Raw genomic sequence first — 26,183 nt, forward strand, 5'->3', positions numbered from 1 at the left:
CTTAGCTAATCCATGAGAAAATCTTGTATTGTCCCTTTGAGAATCACTGATCTCTTGTAATGTTTCCCAACAGGTGGTTCACATACCACTTGCTTTGAGGTGGCAAAAGTATTTTTTAATAATTATGTATTTTAAGTGCTCATTAGAATGTTATAATACATTTGACACGTGATAATTCCTTAAGACACATTAAATCTGTCCCAAGTTAAGGAAAATAAGTCATTTGCAAGTGTCCAATCAAAGAACAAAAGACAAGTCAAACGTTCTGCTCAAGTTTTCCATATTTTCTACAAGGAGAGTGGATTACTTTCACCGTGTGAAATTATTCTTTAAAGTATTCTATTACCATTCAATTCTTTTGAAATCAGTCACGTGCTGATGTGGGATGACATAGAGGTCAGGTTTCAAAGGATTCTGGAAGAGTAAAAGGGAGTTATATTTCCAAGGAAAAGCAGGAAAGAGGAAGGTAGCTGGTTAACGTGCATTTTGCAATCTGATCTGGGTAGGAATCCTAGCTTTAACATTACTAGCGCTGTGATCTTGTACAAATTACCGTTTGTAAATTGCAAATTCCCCTTCTACCAAATGTAAATAATAAGAATTAACTCGTAAGATTGACCATTAGCTAAGATACCGCACATAAAACAAGTAACAGAGCCTGGCACATAGGAGTACTCAGTATACAGTTATCCTTACAGATTTTAATTATCACCTTCAAGTCCCCAGAGCTGCTACAGCACCCAAGTCAGAGCACACGCTCAACGAATAGATTTTGGGGATGAAGGCAGGTGCCCTGCCTTGGTTAAAAAAAAAGGGGGAGGCGGCGCACACCTGCACCGACGTTATGCGAGGGTCTGCAAGATTACAAGTAAGGTAATCTTGGAAGGTGTGGCTTCCAGGTCAGAACCACCGGAATTCAAACGTCCAGAGCACCGAGCCTAGTCAAAGGGAAAAATCGCCAGCGTGCCACAACGGCCCGGCTGGCTGCGCGTGCGTCGGCCGGAAGACAGATGGCGCGCTCCGCGACCCGCCCGATCGATCGACCATATCGAGGATCGTCAAGACAGTTCTGACTGCTCAAAGTGCTCCTTCTCGCGAGGCTTCAGTCCAGGCGGCTGGGGGAAGGGGCGGACCCGGCTGGAAAGAGAGGAGGAGCGTGAAGCCGCCGCACGCTGCGTTCCCAGGAGGCTGTGCGCGCTCCTTGCTTCCTCCGGGGTAGTCTGAGCGGGCGCGTGAACTGCTTCCTGCGTAGTGGTCATGGCTCTCCACGTCCCCAAGGCCCCGGGCTTTGCCCAGATGCTCAAGGAGGGAGCGAAGGTAAGGAAAGGAGGAAGGAGGAGTGAGGTGGGAGAGTCGGCGTAGGGCAGCGGCGGCCGCGGCGAAGAAGGGTGTACTAACGGGCCGGGCGTGCTCCCCCGACACTGCGGTCGGAGGGAGAGAAGATTCCAGAAAGGGAGGTGTTCTCGGGAGGGCTCTGCCGCGGAGGCCTGCGGGCATTTTGGTTCTTTACGGACGCCGGGAAGGGTCGAGCGGGCAGAGACGGCGAGTGGGGGACGAGGCCGCAGACACCGTGTTCTGTACTTGGTTGTCGGACAGATGTAAGGCCGCTTCTGCATTTTACCTCCATCCGTAAAACGGGGGTGATGAGTCTCTCTTTTAGAAGGCGACACAGGTGAAACAACGTAGGTGAAATTGCTTTGGGAACTGCGAAGCTGATTGCCACAGTTCGGGGAGTGGGTGGTGCGGTTAAGAGAGGGACAAAGGCCTGTCTTGGCAACTTTTTTCTAAATGAGAAATAGCAGGCTCCCCATTTAGTTCGCAGAAGCAGTGCGTTATAGTAGGATAAACAGTGGTTACAATGCGAATGGATTCTGGTCGCAACTTAGGTTAGCTAGCTTGATGTAAAACTTACCCCTCTGGGTCTTGCTTTTCTCATTATTAAATTGAGCAGATTGGACAAAAAGGGTTGTAACGATCACAGTTGTAACCCACAAGGTAAGTGACACCCTGGCCTAAATAAAACTGCTTTGTTTTATGGCGAGATCTTGGACGTAATTTCAGAAGCTTAGTTTTTTAAAAATATCTTAAAGCACTACTGATAAATGTGTCTCTTGTGTTCAAATGGTAGTGTTCCTTTATTTGTCCCCCATATTTTCTGTGCTTAGTTAAAGGTATGTAGATAGTGTGGTTCCATTTATGGTAACAGGTTTAGGGAACTAGGTTCTTGTTGGCATGATGCACTTTTGGGATGTTGTGAATATAGTAAATATCAAGGTTTAATGTAAATATTGGTGAAAGAGCTTCGCTGAAAATGACATTGCTCACTTTTTTAAAAGGCTGAAGAACGTCCATGGTTTTTATTTTTCTGAGGCAGAAATAATAAATGGCCAAATGAACAAAAAGGATAATTTCAAATAATGATAAAGGAAATAAAATCTGCCTCTAAAAAAAAATTAAAAAGGAAGGGTTGGGGTAGATAGAACAATTAAGATGTTCAGGAAAGAACTCTCAGCTCTGTGCTTAGTGGCGAAGATTAAAGGCAGAAGTGTTCCAGGCTGAGGGACCAGTGAGTACAAAGGCCCTGAGGATGGAATGAGTGTCACCTGCTAAAAGAAAGCAAGAAAGGTAATAGGGCTGAAGCTTACCAACGGAACGGTAAGAGATGAATTGAGAAGAGTTGTAGGCAAGGGTTACAATGTGCCTACACATTTATCCCTGACAGGGGCTTTACATTTTTTCCTAAGTGATGAGAAGTCATTAAAGGGTTTGACAGGATCTAATTTATGATCAGAGATGACTGTTCCTCAGAGAATGGGGATGGGGGAAAAACAATGTAAGGCAGGAGATCTTTAGAACAGTATTGTCTGTCTGCTGTGATGGAAGTGTTCTATATCAGGACTGTCCAGTATGGTACCCACTAGTCACAAGTAGCTACTGGGCACTTGAGTTGTGCCTAGTGCAATTGAGGGACTGAATTTTTAATTAATTACTTAAAATTTAAATAGCCACTTGTGGCAAGTGGCTACTCTCTTGGGCAAAGCAGCTCTAGAAAAATGTTCACATGAACAGTAGGCTCTTGAAATTTATCTGAGACCACAGGTAAATTCTAAGTCTAAAAGAAGTCCAGTGTAAAACTTGAGAATTTTAGTACTGTGACCAATTCAGTAGTTTTCAATGTGTGCATGTTGGAATTATATTGCAGTTCAAATGAGCATTCAAAATCTGTATGCTTTGGTTCCTAAAAATTGATGAGGCAGATATGTTAATTCCCAGGGGACATAGAACTGCTGGATTTACAGTGCTCAGGTTTTAACACAATAAATATTCATGACCACATTTCAACTTTTAGAAAGTACTGATAAACTCTGAAAAGGTATTTTTATCTGCAAGAGCTCATTTGCTTTCTCTAATCAATCTTAGCACTCTTCCCTGCACTTTTCACTACATTTTTAAAAAATTACAGGTTTTATGTTTTGATGTGTAAGTAGGTGCCTGTGGTCCCTAAAAATGTCTTGCTTTATTCATTCAACTAGTGGACAAATCTATGGATCATTTGTGAATACCAGGCATCATACTTTACATATATAAATCTTGCTTGATAGTTTTAACAATCCTCTGAAACAGGTACTATTATATTACCCCATTTTACAGATGAAGAAATTATTGAGATTCACTGTCCTGCCTAATCAGAAGTTTTTTTTGACAGCATTTTTCAGGGTTGGAAGAGGCTGTGTACAGGAACATACAGGCTTGCAAGGAGCTTGCCCAGACAACTCGTACAGCATATGGACCAAATGGTAATTTCTAAATTCATGTTTTAAAAGATACAGTACTGTAATAGAATTTTGTGCACTAGCTCTTTCAAACTTGTTCTGAGGATATTATATGTAAATTGAGAGTTTTCGCCATAATATAGTATGGCATTGAAATTTATTTCATAGCTCAGTGACACCAGTACAGTGTTTCTAATCTTTAGTCAGCAATTCATACCTTTTTAGAAAAGTTGGAATCCAAATGTTACGTTTTGTCCTATTGAGAGGATAGAAAAGTTATAGTGCTTTCACCATTGAGGCAGTACCTAGTGTTCACGGTTGTAGATGTGGAACAGATCTTTTACATAGAGCGACATTATAATTTAAGGGAGAAAAATTCTCTCTTGTCTCCTACCATCGACTGAATTAATTGATACAGATTTATGGAATAAGCAAAAAAATAAGTGTACTTTTAAATAGATTATTTTAGTCTTTGTACATGTTAATATGCTATGTTGATTGAATAAAAATATGACAAAATTGGCATCCTCGCTAATAAACATTATCAGAGATTAAAAAGGAAAGAGTACAGGTGTGCAGTCAGGCAAAGCCATAGGGCTATGAGATAACCTTAAAGAATAGATAATATGTTTTGAATTCTTACAAAGTTATTTTTAGGAATGGATATAAATTTATATTTCTTGACTAGATTTTCCCAGTATTTGGAGAAGGGTTTGAGTAATAATGGATTTCTTTTTCTAATTGTTATTTTTGAGGAATGAACAAAATGATTATCAACCACCTGGAGAAGTTGTTTGTGACAAATGATGCAGCAACTGTTTTAAGAGAGCTAGAAGTAAGTTATTTCTTTAAAAAAGCCAAGAAATGTTTTGGTGACATCAAAAATTCAGTATATTTTAATGTAAAAGAACCTTTATTTCAAATTGAATAATAAGGGATTTTTTTATTCCCAACTTGAAAATTCATTATACAGATTTTCCTAATTATAAAGAGTCCTCTTTATGTTTAACATCTTAGCAACTCAAATTTTAAATCTCCTAAATTATTAATTTATGGAATGATTGGTTGTGATAAAAAATATATTTGCTCATAATCATATCAAATTGAATATGTTGTCTTGTTCTGTAGAGTGTAACACTGAAGTGAATTATTCCATAATGTAGAAACATCTGATACTTGAAAATAGTGGTGTGTTTTTTTTTTAATTGTCTTTGTGAAGATAAAACAATCAGTTTGTGGAATTTTGCTTTGTTCACCTGCAGTTTTGATGTTATAGAATCTGTAGAATAGATACTGCCAGCCGAGGTATGAGGACAGCCTGGCACCTGAACACATAGAGCACCATTCCTCAGCCAGCTGCTAATTGAAGCATATGTTCAATCTCAGGGAATTTTCTTGAACTTAGCTCTTAAAGCACCAGAGCTTAATGCTTTTAGACAGAACTCCATAGATAAGTTAACATTTCTTCAACTTCTTAAATAACAGTATAGTCTTGAAGTAATAATATTGAACAAAACAAATTTAATTCCACAAGATATTTATAGAGGGGCTTATTGTGAATGTGAATGTTGTACTCTGTGATGTTCTCAGGAGTTCAAGTGTGACGGGGATACTGTCCTCATAATAAACTATAATGTCAGCTTTTTAGTTTTCTCAGTGCTATCAGCTGTTACTCTGATTATTTCTTAGAAAGCATGTAAATCCTAAGAAATGATCACTTAAAATTTTGATATGCTGTTTTTAAGAAATGTTTTATATTCCCCTCCTTTTAAACCATAATTGATAACCCCTTACAAAAAGAATACATAAAAATTGAGACTTGTGATGAAGTTAAATGACATCTATTTTAGCACTTCTGAAGCCTTTTTTAAAAGTGCCTTAGGTTTAGTGGTTGGAATTACTTTGTTTTTTAATTTAGTGAATATATAATAAAGTTATGAACCTTAGGTATGCAGGTGTACATACTGGGTGACTGACCATTAAAAGAAAGTGCCTGTGAAGTTATTGTCATTTATGGTGATGCATTCGTGTTCATAGGCCTAGGTGGACTTGGATTGTCTTCTTGTGACTACACTATAAGTAGTGTGTAGCAGTGTGATCACATGAGTTACCTGTCTGACAGGTAACTGTTACTTGTCAGACAGTTACCTGTCTGTCTGACAGGTATCACCCATAGGGAGATTGGAGTCTATTAATTTAAGAAGAAATGGAAATGAACAATTTTATTTTGCTTTAAGGATCAAATGTTTTAGCTTGATATTCAAATTCAAACCCCTTCTGTCAGGTACAGCATCCTGCTGCAAAAATGATTGTAATGGCCTCTCACATGCAAGAGCAAGAGGTTGGAGATGGCACAAACTTTGTTCTGGTTTTTGCTGGAGCTCTTCTAGAATTAGCTGAAGAGCTTCTGAGACTCGGCCTGTCAGTTTCAGAGGTGAGTGTTCATTTTATAATCTACCCCTGTTTCATATTTGCTTATGTATATATACCTACTAAATAAAAGTCATTAGTAATAGCTGATTTTGAGCAGTTTTCTCTGTGCCAGGCATTGTAGTACATATGCTTCACATGCAGTATCTCATTCTATCCTTACAAGAACCCTATGAGTGGGGCCTATTAGAAGTAATCCTGTTTTGTTTCAGATAAGGAAAGTGAGCCTTAAGTTAGAAAAACCTTGCGCAAGTAGCTAGTGATGGCAGTTAGGATTCAAATTTGGGCTCTCACCAAAGCCTGCACCCTTAAATAGTAGGCTGTGCCGTGAATGTTATTCTGGAAGTGTGCTTTGTTTTTTTCTATTGAAAATAAAGATTGGTATTCATTGGGTTACCAAAATAAGCTACCTTATTAAGTCATGTCAAAATTACATCTTTTGAGGAAACATTTTTGCTTTTTACATTTAAGGTCATAGAAGGTTATGAAATAGCCTGCAAAAAAGCCCATGAGATTCTTCCTGACTTGGTATGTTGTTCTGCAAAAAATCTTCGGGATGTTGATGAAGTGTCATCTCTACTTCATACCTCCATAATGAGTAAACAATATGGTAATGAAGCATTTCTGGCCAAACTTATTGCTCAGGCATGTGGTGAGTAAATATCAGTAAATGAAAAGATCCAAAATTAAAATGTCTTAATGTGATTAAGATATTTTCTCTGTTGTCCCAACATATCTTTTGATATGTCTCGTTTTCTTAACAGTATCTATTTTTCCTGACTCTGGCCACTTCAATGTTGATAATATCAGAGTTTGTAAGATTCTGGTAAGTTTAGAAAATGCATTAATGTTATCTAGATAGATCAGATTTTTTTTTGCAAAAAAAAAAATTTCTGTTATTCTAAATTTTATCTTGTGGGTTTTAGGCACTTAGGACTTCCTGCCTTTGTTGTAGCATTTGGATATTGCTAGATTGTAATACACCACTTGTTAAATTTAAAAGGATATCAACATATTATCTTCTTAAGTCATCATTTTTCCATGATAGCTGGAAGGTTGAGAATAGTGCATAAACAAAATATTATTTGCAATCTTGATATATGCTGACTTATAAAAATGAGCTTAGAAGGCAATTTTGAATGAGGTTCAAGTTTTTCTGTTGCTCTATAATAATAAAATTCATACTTTTAATATTTAAAGAGTATGTATTTGATAAAAATATGGTGCTTGATGCAGTAAAACCTATAACTGTAGTGATTTTACACATGTGATTGTTAATGTAGCTGAGTTTAGCTTACATTAGTACATGTGTTAGCTGTAAATGTGTGTGTGTTAATATACATGCTGGGTGTTTTCTGACTTTATCCATGCACTGCCTTCCCCTTCGCCATTACATGGTAAGCTTGTGAAATCAGAAACTTGGCTTTGATCCCTATTCTGCCTGGTACATTGGTACAGAGTGAGTGAATGGCTTAGAGCAGTTGTTCTTTGATTCTTCCCAGTACACTGAAGGACCCCTGTCCATAACAGTGGCTCGTTGCCACAGTGATTCCTGCATTGAGCAGACTGGTATGCTTTATGTCCACCACCCTACTCATCCCCAGGAGTCACTGCCTTTGTATATTATATTATTTAGAAATGAATATTTTTGGTGCATGCAGAATCAACAAATTAGCCCTGATGTTATTTTCATGAAATCACTGGTGATTTTGATATCCAACTCCTTAGGGCTCTGGTATCCATTCCTCTTCAGTATTGCATGGCATGGTTTTTAAGAAGGAAACTGAAGGTGATGTAACATCTGTCAAAGATGCAAAAATAGCAGTGTACTCTTGTCCTTTTGATGGAATGATAACAGAAACTAAGGTATGTAGATTTCAGAACCTTAAAGGTAAAAATTTGCGGTTATCCTTTCAGATAGTTTTAATGATTCTAAAATTTTGAGGTAGAGTTTCCTCTTAATCCAGTGAATACTGCATAATTATTGAAAATTGCCGGGTCATGTTTATTTTTTAATCAGACTTATATTTGAATATCTAATTCAAATACTAAGTACAAAACTTGGAACATTAGATTATGACAGTATTGTTTATATTCTAATAAACAGCTCTTGACTTCTAGTAGAACTTACACAATTCAGCAGGTTAAATGTTCAGTGAAGAAAATGAGTGTGTGCTGTTCATTAAAATTTTTTTAATAACAAATTTATTTTTATTTTTGGCTGTGTTGGGTCTTCATTGCCGCGTGCGGCCTTTCTCTACTTGCGGCGAGCGGGGGCTACTCTTCATTGTGGTGCACAGGCCTCTCATTGCGGTGGCTTCCCTCGTTGCGGAGCATGGGCTCTAGGTGCGTGGGCTCAGTAGTTGCGGCTCCCGGGCTCTAGAGCGCAGGCTCAGTAGTTGTGGTTCACGGGCTTAGTTGCTCCTTGGCATGTGGGATCTTCCCGGACCAGGGCTCGAACCTGTGTCCCCTGCATTGGCAGGCGGATTCTTAACCCTTGCGCCACCAGGGAAGTCCCTGAAGTTTGTTTTTAAAAACACATGTTAAGAAGTTTGAAGCATATGTTTATAGGTCACTGTTGATTGCATCCCTAGAATGCTTGAAATCTGAGTTGTGGACGGTTTTTGAAGTTTTGCAGGGGTGGGGTGGGGTGGGGCTGGTCACTTAGTCCACGTTTTAGAAAAAGTTTGAGAACCACAACATTCTTTTGGTTGACATTCATCAGAAGACAGATGTCAGGATACCTGTCTAACATCTAAAAGTACAGTGTATTTCTCCAGTTTTTCCATCAAAGTGCCTGTCAAAGAGCAAATGCATCAGTGTTGGGGGCAGGGGCATTGGTCTAGGAACAAGCTGAATTTGTTAATTCCATACAAATTTTGTATTCTGCTTCATGTTTATGTTTATCTTCATATTTTTCTCCCAAATCTTTAAATTATTTCTTCAATAAAGTGTTATTCTGTGACTTTGAACAGCAACGTGGTGAAATGGTTTTAAAGAAAATCCTTACTTATTTTGCTAGGGAACGGTATTGATAAAGACTGCTGAAGAATTGATGAATTTTAGTAAGGGAGAAGAAAACCTCATGGATACGCAAGTCAGAGCTATTGCTGGTAGTGGTGCAAATGTCGTCGTAACAGGTGGCAAAGTGGCAGACATGGCTCTTCATTATGCAAACAAATACAATATCATGTTGGTGAGGTAAGAGGGGACTGCATTCTATTAACCTGGATTGTAAATGGCTTTGAGTGGTGAAACACCAAGCAGATAAATTCAACACAACATGAAGACTGTTAAAAGGGGGAAAGTATGAGGTATTAGATTGCATGGCAAGAGGACTTAACTTGATCTAGGGGAACAGGAAGCAGATCTGAGAAAACTTACCTTTAGGCCGAGAGCTGAAGGACCAGTTAGCAGATGTTAATTGAAGAGGGAGAGGGAGGAGCTTAAGAGACCAGACACAGACCTGGTACACACTGCCAGCTGGAGCGTGGGGTCAGGAACATAGCTTTAAATTTATGAACACGTTTGTGGCTTACACTAGACAGTTCACCCACCCGTTCCCACCTCTCCGAGCACATAATATAACGTGCAGAGTAAATCACTCTTCTCCTCACGGAACGTGCAGTTGCCCAAAGTAAAGCAAAAGTTTTCTGTGTACCAGGGCTTCCTTAGTATTTCAGAACTATGAACCCTTGACATCCTAAGGAGACTGGAACTCTCCCAGTTCTAGAATAATGCCCTAAACACCTGTGACTGGATTGCACAGTGCAGTCCAGACCCATTCTGAGCTTGAACCTTCAGGGTCAAAAGAAGGTGACCTGAGGCCCAATGTACAGTTTCCTGTTTAATCTCTTGTGTTTTACTTTGGTATCTCATGGAATTAAAACTTCTGTTAAGGTCTTTGTTTTGTTTTTTAAAGGCTGAACTCAAAATGGGATCTCAGAAGATTATGTAAAACAGTTGGTGCTACAGCTCTTCCTAGATTGGTATGTATTTTGGACAATATTAAAAGAGAGTTGAACCTATTTGAATTATTTTTATTACAAGAGTCATTTTTTCGCAGACTCCTCCTGTCCTTGAAGAAATGGGACATTGTGACAGTGTTTACCTCTCAGAGGTTGGAGATACGCAGGTGGTGGTTTTTAAGCATGGTAAGTAGTAGTGGTAAACTATATGTATGTGAAGTGTGGGGAGTTCATTTGCTTTTACTAATCCCCAAATATATTTAATTTATGGACAGAAAAGGAAGATGGTGCCATTTCTACCATAGTGCTTCGAGGCTCTACAGACAATCTGATGGATGATATAGAGAGGGCAGTAGATGATGGTGTTAATACTTTCAAAGTTCTCACAAGGGTCAGTATCAGCATTCATCTTAATTTAGTATTTGTAAATCCTCAAAAACACAGTTGGCAGACATTCTGAGAACTTGAAAATGAATGGCTTGTGTAAAGCAAAGCACCTTCCTCCTTAAGCCTCCACTTAAGTATTTGTTGCTGATGAATTTTCTAAAATGAAATGAAAAGGAGTAAATAGCAAATCAAGGCTTCTTTTTTTTTTTTTTTCCTGCGGTACACGGGCCTTTCACTGTTGTGGCCTCTCCTGCCGCGGAGCACAGGCTCCAGACGCGCAGGCCCAGCGGCCACGGCCCAAAGACCCAGCTGCTCCGCGGCATGCAGGATCCTCCCGGACTGGGGTGTGAACCCGCGTCCCCTGCATCGGCAGGGGGACTCAACCACTGTGCCACCAGGGAAGCCCAAGACTTTTTTTTTTTTATATATAACTGTTTTAAAGAGATGGTTTATGGTGGTTTTCAATTATAATACACCTTCAGTTGCTTCAGCACTATTCTTAGTGCTATATCTGGAAATACAGATAACCACATAGTGATGTTCCCATTCTTAACTTTGGTCCTTTTTCGTATACCAGACACTATGGTGCAGTAAGGTAGTTGGTTCAAATCACGCCATTTTTATGACATTCATAATTGGAATTTGAATTTTATAAAACTTGTAATTGAATCTGATTAAAACCTCTAGTCTGGTGGAGTACTGGAATCTGAAAAGATTTAAAAAACTGGAAATTGCTTCTTGGTGACTTCTGTTGTTTTTTTGTTTAAACTACGTATTATAGGATAAACGTCTTGTACCTGGAGGTGGAGCAACAGAAATTGAGTTAGCCAAACAGATCACATCGTATGGAGAGGTATATGGCTTTCTGTGTACAAACTGACTTTGTTGTCATTGTTCGAATAAAATTTAGTAATAAGCACATTTTTGTTTTAGACATGTCCTGGACTTGAACAGTATGCCATTAAGAAGTTTGCTGAGGCATTTGAAGCTATTCCCCGGGCACTGGCGGAAAACTCTGGAGTTAAGGCCAATGAAGTAATCTCTAAACTTTATGCAGTACATCAAGAAGGAAATAAGAATGTTGGATTAGATATTGAGGTATTTGAAAAAAACACTATGAACTTGTTTTATTTTGTGAATGCACAACCTAAAAATAGACGTATTAAGTTTAAAAGGAAAATCAGAAAATGTTCTGATTTGTGAACAAATGATTTTCATAACAGTTAGCTTTTTCATAGTTTATCTGATAGAGAATTTAGTATTTTATTAAAATTTGTTTTATAGTGTAGATGAGGTAGTACTTTTTCCTAGCTACTTATTCTAGTTTTATTTAAGTAGCCATGTTTCTATTGAGTACAGATATTTTCACATAAACATTTAAAGTGAAAGAATAAAAACAGTTTTGTGTTGACAGGCTGAAGTTCCTGCTGTAAAGGACATGTTGGAAGCTGGTGTTCTAGATACTTACCTGGGAAAATACTGGGCTATCAAACTGGCTACTAATGCTGCTGTCACTGTACTTAGAGTGGATCAGGTGAGTGAGAAGTGAAATTTTGATCTTTAAAAATACTAATTTTTATGTAGTTGGAAGTATATTTTCATGGAACTAGAATATAGCACAGTTCTCATTCTATTCAAAGTACCCCCCCCAAAAAAAATTGTTTTAATTCTATTACAGTTTTAAATTGTTTTGAATGTATTTCAGCTAATTTAAAATGAAGATTTTGCCAGTGAAAGAATCCTTTGCCATTTGGGAACTGGAGTGGGTAAAATCTGATACAGATTCATAGTTTTCAAGACTTTTTAGACTAAGAACGCCTTTGTACACATAATCTAGAGAGGAAATTTAAGATGGAATATGGAAGGGCCATAAAGATCTGAGGCGGATATTGCAGACTACAGTATTCCCTCCCTTACATGCAGTTTTACTTTCTGTGGTTTCAGTTTACCCACAAGTCACCTGCAATCCTAGAATATAAGAAAGAAAATCCTAGAAATAAGTAATTCATAAATTTTAAATTGTGTGCCATTATAAGTATACTATGTGATGAAATCTCACACTGTCCTGGTCCAGGACGTGAATCATCTCTTCGTCCAGCATATCCACGCTGTGTGCACTGTCTGTTAGCCATTTCGATTATCAGGTCAACATATTTTACTTACTGGTCCCAAAGTGCAAGAGTAGTGATGCTACCAATCAGATATTCTCTTATTGTGCCTAATTTATATATTTTATCATAGGTATGTATGTATGGGAAAAAGCACAGATATAGGGTTCATTACTATGCTCAGTTTCAGGCATCCACTGGGATTCTTGGAAGGCATCTAAGGGGGAACTACTGTATCACCTTCAAGGAAGTGTGGAGATGATAGGACCTGGCATTTAAATTTTTTTCTTCTGTGACAGATTATGTCTTGGGGTACTAAGATCTTAAGGTATAAAAAATCATAGTATTTCTGCCAATATTTTTGAGGAATTATGGCAGAGAAGAAAGTGGTGAAGACTACTTTGGATTCACAGATAAACCAGAATTCATAGTTTTTCAAAAAGGTGTTTTCTAAACTTAATGAAATGTATTTTCCTACAAAATTCTAGAAGTGATTATTAACCAATGAATAATTTTTAAATACTGAGTAGAAAATTTTAATTGCTAGGGGCACAGTATAAGTCCATTAAATGAAAATCATGCCAAATTAATAGAAGCAAGTTTTAGGTAGAAATGGAAAGGAAATTAGACTTATTCTCAGATCGGTTGGTTGTAATTATAGCAAAACAAATTTCACTTCGGTAAAGGAAGAACTTTTTCTTAGGTAAGATGACCAAAAATGGAACCTGGAGATCCAGTTTCAACACATTGAAAATAATCAGACTGGATATCTATGTACTGGATTTATTAATAGTGTATTTTTATATCAGTGCCTCAAATAGTTTTTAGTGGAAGAATATGTTTTTGGAGTTTTTAAACAAGGATAATGTTTAAATGCCTTAAGGAAATGTTTGTTCTATAAGTTAACATGTGGCTAAGAATAAAAAGGAGGACCAAAAGTATAAGGGGACAGGAGAAGCTAAGTAGACTGAAGCATGAGGTAAGCAGAAATTCTAATAGTAGAAGTTCCTAAGGAACTTTTTGAATGTCAGTGTCCAAGCAAGACAGTAATGTTAATAACACAAGTAAGTGCCTTGCTCACACAGGTACTTCTGAATTTCGGTTTTAAACTGGGAAGGCTGTGTTTTGTTTTACCCTAGGGGAGGATGTTCATTGTTATGTGCCCTTAGCACTCTGTACACGAAATATGTATCTGAAGAACCCATCCAACTGTCTAATGAACACTCTTCAATATAGTTGTACCTATTTTGCATAGTACATATTCTGGAAAAGGACTTGTAAATCAAGTTTTAAGCATTGGAAAATGTAGTAGGGCTGGATTAATCTTGTTCAAGTGTTTATTTCACTAGTTCTCAAATTGCCTCCTAGTCAATAGCATCAACATCACTGAAGAACTTAATAAAAATACAAATTCCCAGACCCACTGAGTGAAACTCTGGAAAGAATCAGTCTGTTTTAAATAAGCCCTTCAGGTGATTGTGATGCCCACTAAAGTTTGAGAACTGTTTTTAGGTACTTTTTTCTTAAACTATACTTGGGTTCTAAAATTATACTTACTGCCTTTAATTCAATCTGAATTTATCCTCATTTGGTAAAATGTTCCTCCAAGAATTTCAGGTTAGGTTGTTTTATGAAAGCAGCTTCTGAAAAGGGGTGGGAAATCTATTGAAGGTGAAGATATTTTACGGTTTGTGTTGCATGAGACTCAAGCCAAACCCCTTGATGTTATACAGAAAGATCTCTTAATTATAAATTTGGGAAGCAGTGAATACTGTATCCAATTTTGAGATTTAGAATGTATATCAGAGTTTTACAGTTCTACTGTGGGGAAAGCCAACTGACTTTAACTTCTCCCAAATTTATTTGAGCCCAAAGCTACCATGCACCCCCAACACCTTTTTTTTTTTTGCCCAAACATAAATCCTTTAAACATGCTATATGATTATACTTGGAAAATGCTGGATTAGTGCATTCTAGATAAATGAGGCTTCTAGCATGTTTCCAGGCAACTAGGTGCTTGGATTTTTTCGTTTATGAACACACATTTCCTGTATTTGAATGGCTCTCATTTATAGGTACTAGAAAATGTCATTGTTGAACTTTATATATATTTTACGTATCGACCACTTTAGATTATAATGGCAAAACTGGCAGGTGGACCTAAAGCTTCTAAACCACAAGGAAATTGGGATAAAGATGGTTGGCAAGACGAATCTCATATATAAATAGCAAATCAGGTGCCAAACTGACTGATTTATGCCAGTGATGCATGCAGATATTTTTCACATTCCGAGCATTGGGTTGTTGAAGTGCATGTCTTAGAATGCCCCTCGCTAATGTGTGTGAATTTTGTTGCTATTAATGTCCACAAAAGCGGAAAACTCGCCTGCTGGACAATAACAATATGCTAGTGTTTCATATGCAGTGTAATAACAGATTGCTCATTGGTGATGATTGCCTAATAATGAAGCAGGGTAATAGAGAAATATTCTTTCTCTTCACTCTGGAGCTTGAGTTTATAAGTATACTCGTGTGGATTTTGTTTTGCAGATCATCATGGCAAAACCAGCCGGTGGGCCCAAGCCTCCAAGTGGGAAGAAAGACTGGGATGATGACCAAAATGACTGAATGGCTAGATTTTTACTGTAGGTGAAGGCTGTGTTTGTAGTAGTACTCTAGGAATTGCCTGATGTTTTCATATTCTCCTAAATTAAGAAGTGTTTTGTGTTATCTTGTATTCTCGGCTGGATGATACAATAAACATGTTGTTACTATCAAAGCCTCTTTGTCTGAGGACCACCGTTCTTGGATCTGGATGACCTGTTTTGTCTCAACCTTGTTAATGAAATGAACTGTGGCACTTGAGGCAAGTCACCTAAGTTATGAGGGGCCTGTTGGCAATATAAATCTGGCCTGCTGCCTGTTTTTATACATAAGTTTTATTGGAACACAGCCATGATCAGGTATATTTATATATTGCCTATGGCTGCTTTTTACAAGGGAATGGCAGAGTTGCATAGCTGTGACAGAGACCAAGTGGCCTTCAAGGCCTAACACATTTAGGCCTTGACATTTACTTAGGCCTAAGACATTTACTACCTATAGGAAGTCTGTCAGTCCCTGGACTAGATGTATTTTTTCACAGCTCTGAAAATCCCTAAGACTGAGGTGACTTGTTTCAGTAACATTAAATGATGTGTTAAATAGCTGACTTAAAATACATATATTCTGGTAGCAAAGAACAAAGATACTTGTGATGCAGCTGAAAACATGCCTCCTGACATATAAATGAAGCAAGTCAGTTTTTATACAGTGGAGTTTTGAAAAAAGCAAAGACCATAGTAAAAAGTTAATTTAACTTACTTTACAGAACATGTGCTACTGTATGTTTTGGTTATATAAGGTCTTTGAGTAACATTTTGAAATTTTATACTGTTTTTGGTATTTCAAAGGAATTTGGATGCAGTATGGCTGACTAGGTCTTAGGTAAACTCATCAAGGAATTCCTAATAGAGAACCTTACAGGAAGTTTAGACAGGTTTGATATTCTTAAGGCTCTTAAGGTTGTTTGCAACTTGGAAACAGTGGCTGGCTTGGGTAAAAAAAAAAGGAATTTATTAGGACAGTTCACAGACTTTCTGGCCAGAGGCTGGCATTAAGGGGATTTCAATGAATGTCTTCCTTGGGTCGATTAACAATTGCACAGAACAAGTGCAGAGTTCAGCTTACACCCCAGCTTATGCACACTGCATGGCATCAGAAGCATTATATATGTTACCACCAAGGTCAAATACCTATGCTTATAAAATTAACACTTTTTTGCTTTAACGAACACACTTGAAGTTTCAGTCTGAAACTTTTTCTTCTAAATGTTTTCTAGTAGTGTATGTCAGTACAACTTAAAATCTTCTAAGTAATAAAACAAGTTTTGGGGGTAATTCATTTTATTGATGTGTTGCAAACCACCACCCAGACGTATTAATAAGCACAGAGGACTTAAGTAATTCAGAATCCTTTCCAGAAACTGGAAGCAGGAATAAAAACCACTGTGACAATACAAAACCACTGTAAATTTTTAGGTATTTTCCCTTCAGTATTTCAATAAACATGATTTCTTCTGGCATGTATTTAATTTTAAGTTAACATGACTTACAGTTAGTCTTTACTTTTTTATTACTACAGCCATTATAAAAGCCATAAACATGTTTCCAGAGAAAGCACTTTTTGAAATTGTTACAGTATTCTCTCATAAAATAGGAGGTAAGCCTGTGAATTTAGTACTTTAGTTGTAGGCACAGCTTGCACATGTGTGTCGCTGATGTGAAACCACTGTCCTTTGGTTGAGTCCATTTCAAAATCTGTCAGGAGGAAATGTAAAATTAAATATATAAATGGAAAGATTCAAGTTCATCCTTCTTTGGTTTTGCCATAAATATCTGCTGAATACCAGAATTCTGTAAGACCTCTTTCTTACCCTGTAGAATATCACCGTGGAGAACAAGATTAGAGAGATGACTGTTTGCAGATCTTGCCTTGGCATAGGCAGTGTAATGCCCCGACCTCATGGTACCACTGTGTTCAACGACTCCATATAAGGAATATAGTACCCTTGTATTTTCTTCAGCAACATTCTTTAAAAATGAACAGGAATCAAAAGTTAGTTCTAGTCCCATTTATACAGATGCCATCAACAAGACAATTTTCAACTATGCAGAGGGTCTCTAACCTTCGAGAATGCAGAAGTCCTGAGTCTGAAATGGACTATTATTTTCTCCCTACCTTTTCTCAGCCTACTGAGTGGTAGCACGCTTATGTTTTTAGTAGAAAGTTGCCATTGCTCTTGCCCTGCTGGAAGAACCATAAACCAGGGTCTACCTGCTATAATCACAGTTTCCTGGCCCAGATACTTAAATAACTGAACTTGCCAAAGCTTCTTTAGGAGTCTGGGATCAGATAATACCTCAACAACTCATCATCCTATTTCCAGCCCAAAATGTACGCCTTTAACAGCAAGAGGATAGCATTTAGGTCACACCCAAGACCACCCCTTAACATTTTCAAATACCCCCTGCAGATTTGGTGAGAAGGACATGTGACCTCTCAGAAGCTCACATTCCCCATCTAACATGGAGGCTGCTTATTTTAAGATCACATGTGCTGTAGGGCTGGTCAGCAACAGGGACAGGTGTTCCAGCTGGGGGCCACTCGCAGACAACTACCCCACTTGCGTTCTCTTGTAAAAAGTCTTCCTGAACAAGCATCACTGCCCTTCAACAGTACTGTCACTACACTCTCTAATCTTTGCCTCCCTATTTGCTAAAGAACTCTTATTACATCACCCCAAATCCTGTCAGCTTCCTCAGGGATTTCAGTGGCCAATGAACCTCACAGAATTTTCCCTGCCATTCCATTTTAACCAACCACAGCCAGGACTACATTCTGGAATTGGTCATCACTCAGAACCCTTTAACTTCAAAAATCTTACTAATTTTCTAGTCTCAGTCTACAATTCCATTCTTCCAACTCTCACCTCACCTATACTAGTCAACCTAACAGGATCCTCCAACCCTCGTTTTCTCCTGGCCTATGAGGCCTGTTTTGGCCTCATTCCCAAAAAAAGCCTCTTCACTTCTCAAAATGTAATGGAACAGCAACATCACATTACCTGAGAGCTTACTGGAAGGCAGAGTCTCAGACCCCGCCTCACACCTACTGATTTCCATGTGATTCACATGCACATGTCATTCTTACAGACAACCTCTCAACACCCACCACATCCAGCTCATCACATAACCCAGCTCTGAATTCCACGACGCACCTTCCCCGACCCCATACACGGACAGCTGCCATTGCTAGGAAACAATTCTGTAACCATGCAGCCTCGAAAATTCATGATTTTCTACCTCACCAGGTCCTCGATGTGACTGTATAATTTATAATGTGTCCTCAGCTGCCTCTTCCATGGATGTCCTTCACAGCAACTAGACCAAACTTCCACCGCTCGCCTGTAGCCTCTCCTTAAGAGGTGACCTCACCTCCCACTTCAGGAAAACTGAGACACCACCCACCCAGCTGCATGTTGCCGCTCTCAGGAATGTGAAGTCTCCTCTCCCTTTGGTTCAGAGATTCTCCAACTTCGTGTCCTTATCCCAGCCTTTCTGGTCTTCTCCAGGATCTTTGCTCAGTTATCTCTCTTTTCTGTATCTTTTACTTCTAGATTTTCCTCTTTGCCTACAAACCTAATTAAGTCTCCTAGTATTAAAAAAAAAAAATCTTCATTGATGCACCACGTTTCCTTTTCAGCAAAAGCTCTAATGTATCTATATGCTCTATCTCCAATATTCTCATTCATTTCTCAACCTACTGAAGTTACCAACACTTCTTAAAAAATTTACCATGACCTCTATACTGTCTAACACGTTCTAGTTTTTTTCTCTGATATTCTGACACTGAGGCCACTTAATCCTTTCCTTGAAACCTGAACACAGGACAATGGCATTTTAGGCAAAAGATGGATTCCTGATGACCCTGTATTCAAAACTAATCCAACCAGAGCTATTTCTATTTACAGGCATATCTCATTTTATTGTACTTTGCTTTATTGTGCTTCACAAAGACTGCGTTTTTTTATAAATTGAAGGTCTGCGGCAATTCTGCACTGAGCAAGTCTATCGGTGCCAATTTTTTTAATAGCATTTGCTCACCTGGTGTCTCGGTGTCACAGATAATTCTCAAAATATTTCAAACCCTCCATCAGCAAAAAGCTTACAACTCACTGAAGGCTGAGATGATGGTTAGCATTTTTTAGCAATATTTTTTAACTAAGATATGCACACTGTTTTTTTAGACACAATGCTATTACACAGTTAACAGGTTGCAATACAGTGTAAGCATAGCTTTTATATGCACTAAACCAAGAAATTCGTGTGACTTGCTTTATTGCAATATTTGCTTTATTGTGGTCTGGAACGGAAGCCAAAATATCTGAAGTATGCATATACCAGCAAAAGTGGCCCTGGCCTATGGTAGTAACATAAAAAGAATGACAATTCACTGAAGTATTTAAAATCTGGATAAAGAACAACAGTATAGCTTCTTTTATTCTCCAAATTCTTCAACATGGAGATTCGCTGATATCCTCGGTGGTGTCTTCTTCCACCTACACCTCTTACACTCCGATGCTCGCCAGAGTTTTGTCATTAAGCATCTCTTCTTTCTCCTTGTTTACACAAGAGATCCTATCCTCTCATAGTTTTAACCACCACCTATTTATTGATTTCCGAATCCTTATCTCCAGCCCTAACCCCTCTATTCTGGCCCTCAGACATGTACATCCAAATGTTTTCTAAACATAGCCACATGAATATCTCAAAACTATCTGAAACTCAATGTTTCCAAAACTGAACTTATTATTATTCCTTTCTCCGCCTCCCAACCTGCTCTTCTTCCTGTGTTTCTTACCTCAATTTATGGCACTCCCAACTGCACAGACACTCAAATCAGGCCCTGGGAATCATACTCAACTCCTTCTGTAGCACCCTCAGCATCCATTTAAAGGCCTCTGCCTCATCTTCCAGAGGAAAGAGATCAAAAGTCTTAATTTTACCTCCTGAAATATTCCTTCAATCTCCCCATCTCCAGCCCTAGTTTAGGCTGTCATCATCTACTGACAATTAACTCAACAGCCTCCTAACTTCCCTGCCTCTACTCTTGTCCTCCTAAAATCCAGCCTCCATTGCTTCAGCAAGTAACCTATGTAATATACAGACCTGGCTGTGTCACCCTGTTGCTTTAAGTTCTTCAGTGGCTCCCCACCGCATACCTAATAAAGCCCAAGTTTCTCATCACGATAATCTTCCAAAACCTCATTCCTCTCTCACTTCTCTGGCTTCATCTCCTAACGTTCCCAGACCTTGTACTGTAAGCTCTAGACCTGCTTATACAGACAGTCCCCGGCACCCGCCGTGCCACTTTACATGCCCTGCCTTTGCTCCTGCTGTCCCCTCTGCCTGGAAAACGTGCTTCCTCTTGATTCATTATACTAAGTCTTACTCCTTGAAGTAGCAGTTGAGGCAGAGCCTCTGAGGCAGAGCCTCCAGAGCCTTCCCTGAACCACCAACATGCTGGGTTAAGTGCATATCACCCCTGCTCTGTGTATACCAATCCTATCACTCAACCATATTAAACTGAGATTATCCATTAATATATCTGCTCATCTTTAGTTATATGCCCTCAGCTCCCAAGACGTCTGCCACAATAATGGGGGTTCAAAAAAATGTTGAACTGAAATAACCACCTAATGTTCAACATGATTCATCACAGATCTTGACATTATAAAGGTACAAAGATCAAAGACCCAGTCTACTCAGTAGTTCCTATCAACTTCATATATATGTGAGTTGCTGTTGGAGTATTTGGTAATAAGCTATGATTTCCCTTTAAAGGATTTTCCCAAAAAGGCAAGTTCCACCTACCTTACATTTAACGGTACAAAAAGGAGCCAAATCTAAGATTTCTGGAAATTTTATGTGTCTGTTAACTTTGCGTAGGTTAAAACCAGCCTATAAAAGAAGGATAATACATTAAGTTCTCTTCCTGGAAAAGCTGTACATGTTATGTAAAAACTATAGTCCCACCCCAATGCCCAGAAGAACACTAACATCTAGCCCTAGTTCAATCTGCTTAGAAGACTCTATCCCCCTGACTACTAATTGATTTCCAGTTGATTTGTTTTTGCTAAGTGCAACAGACACACACACACACACACACACACACACACACACACACACACAGAGTCCAACACGTTGAGATACCTGCTCCTATAAGAAAACTCTCAATGTTTCTGCTTTAAGCATCTGGAAAAGCCAGATTAGACAACAGGTTTTGAGTGCTTAAAACTCAGCAATAGCAGGAACTTCCCTGGTGGTCCAGTGGTTAAGAATCTGCCTTCTAATGCAGGAGACGCAGGTTCCATTCCTGGTCGGGGAACTAAGATCCCATAAGCCACGGGGCAACTAAGTCCACATGCCACAACTACAGGGCCCATGTGCCACAACTAAGACCCAAATCAGTCAAAAATAAAACAAATAAAAAATAAACATTAAAAAAAACCCAACTCGGCAACAGCAGAATACTCTTCTGTGAAGCATACACTTTCAGCCTCACTTTCTAACCAAGCTTGGTGAACTGTTCATAGAGACCCACCCAATTAGTCAAACTCATACAGAAGAGAAAACACTACAAAGGTACTCTGGGACTCGAACTGAATTTACAACTTGTACTGCTCATAGGAAAAAGTCTTCCAGAAAAGATGGAGTCACCAAAATGATGAAAAGCCAAGGTACCAATCAATGCCTTTTTATCAAGGGTCAGTAAAAATAAGATACCACACAGATCACTAAATTTCCCAAGTGTGAGATATAACTAGTAAACTGGTCTTCTTTCTCTAACCTGAAAATAAGATTAAAGTAAAATGCTAATATATCTAAAAAGAGCAACATGAGTTCTAGTAAAACTGAGGCGTGATTGTGCCTAAATTTCTCTTCCACCTTGACATGCATCTTCATCAAACCCCTTTTGTGTGGTAACATAAACATATGTATTATTTTACTTTCCTACTTCTTTGAAGTTAGAATTAAGAAATAACAGAAAGCCAAAAAATATATTAATATGTTGAGACAATAACAAATAAAGCAGGTGTCACATATTTAAAACAAATTTTAGGTAACGAACAAGGGGTACCTGCTGAAATCTCTTTAAGTGAAGAGTGAGAACAGGAGGAGCAAGGGAAATTAGCATCTGCTTCTTAGCATTGGTGTAAACGTGTTTCTTCTCACCTACAGAAAGAAAGCAATTTTAGCAGTGTGAGGATCATTTTAGACCTCTATATAGCATTCACATCTGCTATAAATCATTCCAGGGGCTTCCCTGGTGGCGCAGTGGTTGAGAGTCTGCCTGCCGATGCAGGGGACACAGGTTCGTGCCCCGGTCTGGGAGGATCCCACATGCCACGGAGCGGCTGGGCCCGTGAGCCACGGCTGCTGAGCCTGCACGTCCGGAGCCTGTGCTCCGCAACAGGAGAGGCCACAGCAGTGAGAGGCCCGCGTACAGCAAAAAAAAAAAAAAAAAAAAAATCATTCCAAACATCTAAAGCAAGGATCAGTACGCTTTCTGGAAAGAACCAAATAATAAATATTTTAGGCTTTTTGGACCAAGAGGCAAAATCAAGGATATTTTGTACGCATTAATACACAAATTTTATAGAATTCAAACTATAATAAAATAATTGAGTATGATTGCAATCTACTGAAAAGAAGAATGGAATCATTTTTGGAGAGGTAACAATTAGGGTTCAAAGTTCATGTTTTCTACTATAAAATCATTTTCAAATGTTCATCTGTAAAAAATATTTTTAGCTCGGAGATCACACAAAAACAAGAAGCAGGCCAAATTTAGCCTGCAAACCACAGTTCACTTACACCGGCTCTAAAGCAAACAGAAATGCTATAAAATCAACACGATTTACTTTTTGTATCAACAAGTAAATAAATAAAAAGCTAGACTTTCTAAATGTTTCAGCAATTCTAGTAAGAATCCTTAGGAATCTATGATGCCTCCCTATCCCACTTACCCAAGATCAAAAAAAAAAAAACAAGGTGGGGGCAAGGGTAGGAGGGGGATTATTAATATCTTTCTGTTCTGTATTTGAAGAAGATGGTAAGAAAGCACTGTCCTCCCAGTACCTTGCACTGGGCACGTCACTTCAGCACGCTGAAGAATTAAAGTGTGGTTTTCTGGATGCAAGAGAGATGAGGCTCATCACAAATGACAGGAAACTGAGGATACAAAGAAACAGCCCCTATCTGTTAAGGAGCCTGCTGTGATAACATCTCACTGGGATGATTTCCCTACAGGGAGTGGTATCAGAGAGCAAACTGCCCCACTTTAACTGCTGCTGGGATGCCACAGAGTACTAGCCACATCAACAAAGTTCTGCTTATCCATCCTTCTATTAAAATATTTACACAGGGGGCTTCCCTGGTGGCGCAGTGGTTGGGAATCTGCCTGCTAATGCAGGGGACACGGGTTCGAGCCCTGTTCTGGGAGGATCCCACATGCCACGGAGCAACTAGGCCCGTGAGCCATAACTACTGAGCCTGTGCGTCTGGAGCCTGTGCTCCGCAACGAGAGGCCGTGATAGTGAGAGGCCCGCGCACTGTGATGAAGAGTGGCCCCCGCTTGCCACAACTAGAGAAAGCCCTCGCACAGAAACGAAGACCCAACACAGCAAAAATAAATTAATAAACTCCTACTCCCAACATCTTCTAAAAAAAAAAAAAAATTTACACAGTATTTTGGGAAAAGGGAACTTATTGACACCATCCAAACCCTGATACAATTAAAACAGTAGTACTCTACTGATACAGTGCAAAATGTACCCCTAAACATTAATTTTACTTTCTGTGAAAAAATCTGAATACCTTTTATATTTGCCTTTGGTCCACTATATTGTCTCCGTGTGCACACTTCACAAAGCAGTTTATTAGCATCTCGAAGTTTCTCATTTCGGGTGAACTGATATAAACAATGTTGGATTGAACATTCATCAGTACTGAAAGCTTCCCTGTTTGCAAGAGTACAGAAAGCAGTTTCTGGATCTTCGTTTACAACCTCATATACTTTCGTCCCGGGAGTATGATCGTCATTCAGAATCTCTAAATTTATTTCGTCAGGTTGAAGAGCAGCATTCAAGTTAAGGTTCTTAAATCCACTGGAAATGTCCACTTCTCCATTGCTCCCTTCCTTCATGTAGGCACCATTTAAATTCCTAGTACATTCAGCAGGAGATGCCAAAACCTTCAGATCATTATCCATGTTGACATTTTTCATATCTACTTCCTCTGTGGATTTTTGATTGTCAGTTACACTTTCTATCATTTTTTCATGGCCATTCAAATCTTTCTGATTAACACAATATTCTTTATGTATAACTTCCTCTTGTGAAATATGGTTGGATTTAATATCCACTTCTCGCTGAAGTGACATTTCAACTTCACATTCATTACCTTCAGGATTGTCAATGGCATAGATATCATTTAAATGAAGAACCTTTCCTTGAATTTTTTGTTGCCTTCGTTGGTTCTGTGTAAAAAGTACAAAACATTAAAAAAAAAACAACGAGAGAGAGGAAGAGAAAAAGCGTACACGTATCACATCAGGTTTTCCTGTTTATCAATCAAAAATAAATAAGTTAATAAGGAAGAGTTCACTCCCAGAATTCCAACCCTAAAAGTTCCTTTACTATCAGGGATCAAATAAATTATAGAGAAAAGTTCTTTGGGGCTTCCCTCGTGGTGCAACGGTTAAGAATCTACTTGCCAATGCAGGGGACACAGGTTCGAGCCCTGGTCCGGGAAGATCGCACATGCCGCGGAGCAACTAAGCCCGCGTACCACAACTACTGAGCCTGTGCTCTAGAGCCCGCAAGCCACAATTACTGAGCCCACATGCCACAACTACTGAAGCCTACATGCCTAGAGCCTGCGCTCTGCAACAAGAAGTCACCACCACAATGAAAAGCCCGTGCACCGCAATGAAGAGTAGCCTAGCCCCCACTCGTTGCAACTAGAGAAAGCCCATGTACAGCAAGGAAGATCCAACGTAGCCAAAAATAAATAAATTTAATAAATAAATTTAAAAGAAAAGTTCTTTGATTGAAAGCAGGGATAAAACATCACCAATCATCAAAAAATTGTCACATGGGGGCAAATAAAAATGTGCAAGACATGGTCTCTGATCTAGACAGAGCAGTAAGGCTGTTGAACCCAAGTAGCCATGTATTAAAGCAGGGGGCGAGTGTCTACACACACACCAGGAAGGGATATATCCATGTGAGTTATAATAAAAATAATAAAATAAAAATAAACTGAAAACACAAGGATGTATAAAAACAAACCAAAAATTCAAGGATGGGCAGAGGGATGGAGGAAAACATTCCAGGAAACAAATGGCCCAAAACTAGAGAAGCAAGGAAGCCACATATACAGAGGACAATAAAATACTCTACCCACTTAAAACACGTTCTTTGCCATTTGCTGCCTATGTCCAAGTGCGGGGCAGGGGAGTTGCATTTTATCCAGATTTCTGTTACTGGAATGCCTAAAGACTCAAGGGGTTAGCATTTTGAGTTGTCACTAAAAGGATAGTCCCTGTGAGGCTAATTCGTAATACCAGAAAGCTGAAGGGCAGCACATAGGGCTCTGGACAAAAAAATTTTCTGATATGCTTCAGTTAAAAATAGTACACATGAAAGAAAAATGGGGTAAGGATATAAGCAAATACTTCAAAGGAAAGGAAATACAAACAGCCCTTAAACATAAAAACATGCTTAACTTCACTTACATTAAAATAAATAGAAAATAAAACTGCACTGAGATACTATTTTCCATCTATCAGACTGGCAGAAATCTAAAAGTTTAATATTCTGCTGTCAAGGATAAGGAGGAACAGCAAGTCTC

The 26,183-nt window shown here is 38.8% G+C and overlaps 2 protein-coding genes across 8 annotated transcripts in view; one reads left to right on the plus strand and one right to left on the minus strand.

Moving 5' to 3' along the window:
• Positions 1-1,160: 1,160 nt before the first annotated feature.
• Positions 1,161-15,445, plus strand: CCT8 (chaperonin containing TCP1 subunit 8). Of its 2 annotated transcripts, none has more exons than XM_030880978.2 (15): positions 1,161-1,317; positions 3,707-3,797; positions 4,529-4,608; positions 6,058-6,207; positions 6,675-6,855; positions 6,968-7,029; positions 7,932-8,069; positions 9,226-9,404; positions 10,126-10,192; positions 10,270-10,357; positions 10,447-10,562; positions 11,340-11,411; positions 11,492-11,656; positions 11,973-12,092; positions 15,217-15,445. In XM_030880978.2, the coding sequence occupies exons 1-15, from the start codon at positions 1,258-1,260 to the stop codon at positions 15,292-15,294; spliced, it is 1,647 nt and encodes a 548-aa protein (XP_030736838.1). In that variant the 5' UTR covers positions 1,161-1,257; the 3' UTR covers positions 15,295-15,445. The 2 variants fall into 2 exon arrangements, with proteins under 2 accessions (XP_030736838.1, XP_060153860.1); XM_060297877.2 differs by lacking the exon at positions 1,161-1,317 and adding an exon at positions 1,560-1,598.
• Positions 15,446-16,592: 1,147 nt separating this feature from the next.
• Positions 16,593-26,183, minus strand: part of USP16 (ubiquitin specific peptidase 16) — a 30,468-nt gene continuing 20,877 nt past the window's right edge. For all 6 annotated transcript variants that reach the window (XM_030880973.3, XM_030880972.3, XM_030880971.2 and 3 more), the window contains 5 exons: positions 24,147-24,807; positions 22,408-22,502; positions 21,141-21,227; positions 17,141-17,297; positions 16,593-17,024 (listed from right to left, as the gene is read on the minus strand). In XM_030880973.3, the coding sequence (XP_030736833.1) occupies positions 16,900-17,024; positions 17,141-17,297; positions 21,141-21,227; positions 22,408-22,502; positions 24,147-24,807 (1,125 nt within the window). In that variant the 3' untranslated portion in view covers positions 16,593-16,899. The remainder of the gene's footprint in view (positions 17,025-17,140; positions 17,298-21,140; positions 21,228-22,407; positions 22,503-24,146; positions 24,808-26,183) is intronic.

Source organism: Globicephala melas, chromosome 4 (genome assembly GCF_963455315.2).
Source record: "Globicephala melas chromosome 4, mGloMel1.2, whole genome shotgun sequence".
In the NCBI taxonomy this organism is placed as follows: domain Eukaryota; kingdom Metazoa; phylum Chordata; class Mammalia; order Artiodactyla; family Delphinidae; genus Globicephala; species Globicephala melas.

Bases quoted from the DNA above. Each gene is read 5' to 3' on its own strand.
- CCT8 (XM_030880978.2), top strand. From the start codon at position 1,258: ATGGCTCTCCACGTCCCCAAGGCCCCGGGCTTTGCCCAGATGCTCAAG. The intron at 8,070-9,225 runs GTATGTAGATTT...TTATTTTGCTAG, and splicing joins GAATGATAACAGAAACTAAG to GGAACGGTATTGATAAAGAC. The intron at 11,657-11,972 runs GTATTTGAAAAA...TTGTGTTGACAG, and splicing joins ATGTTGGATTAGATATTGAG to GCTGAAGTTCCTGCTGTAAA.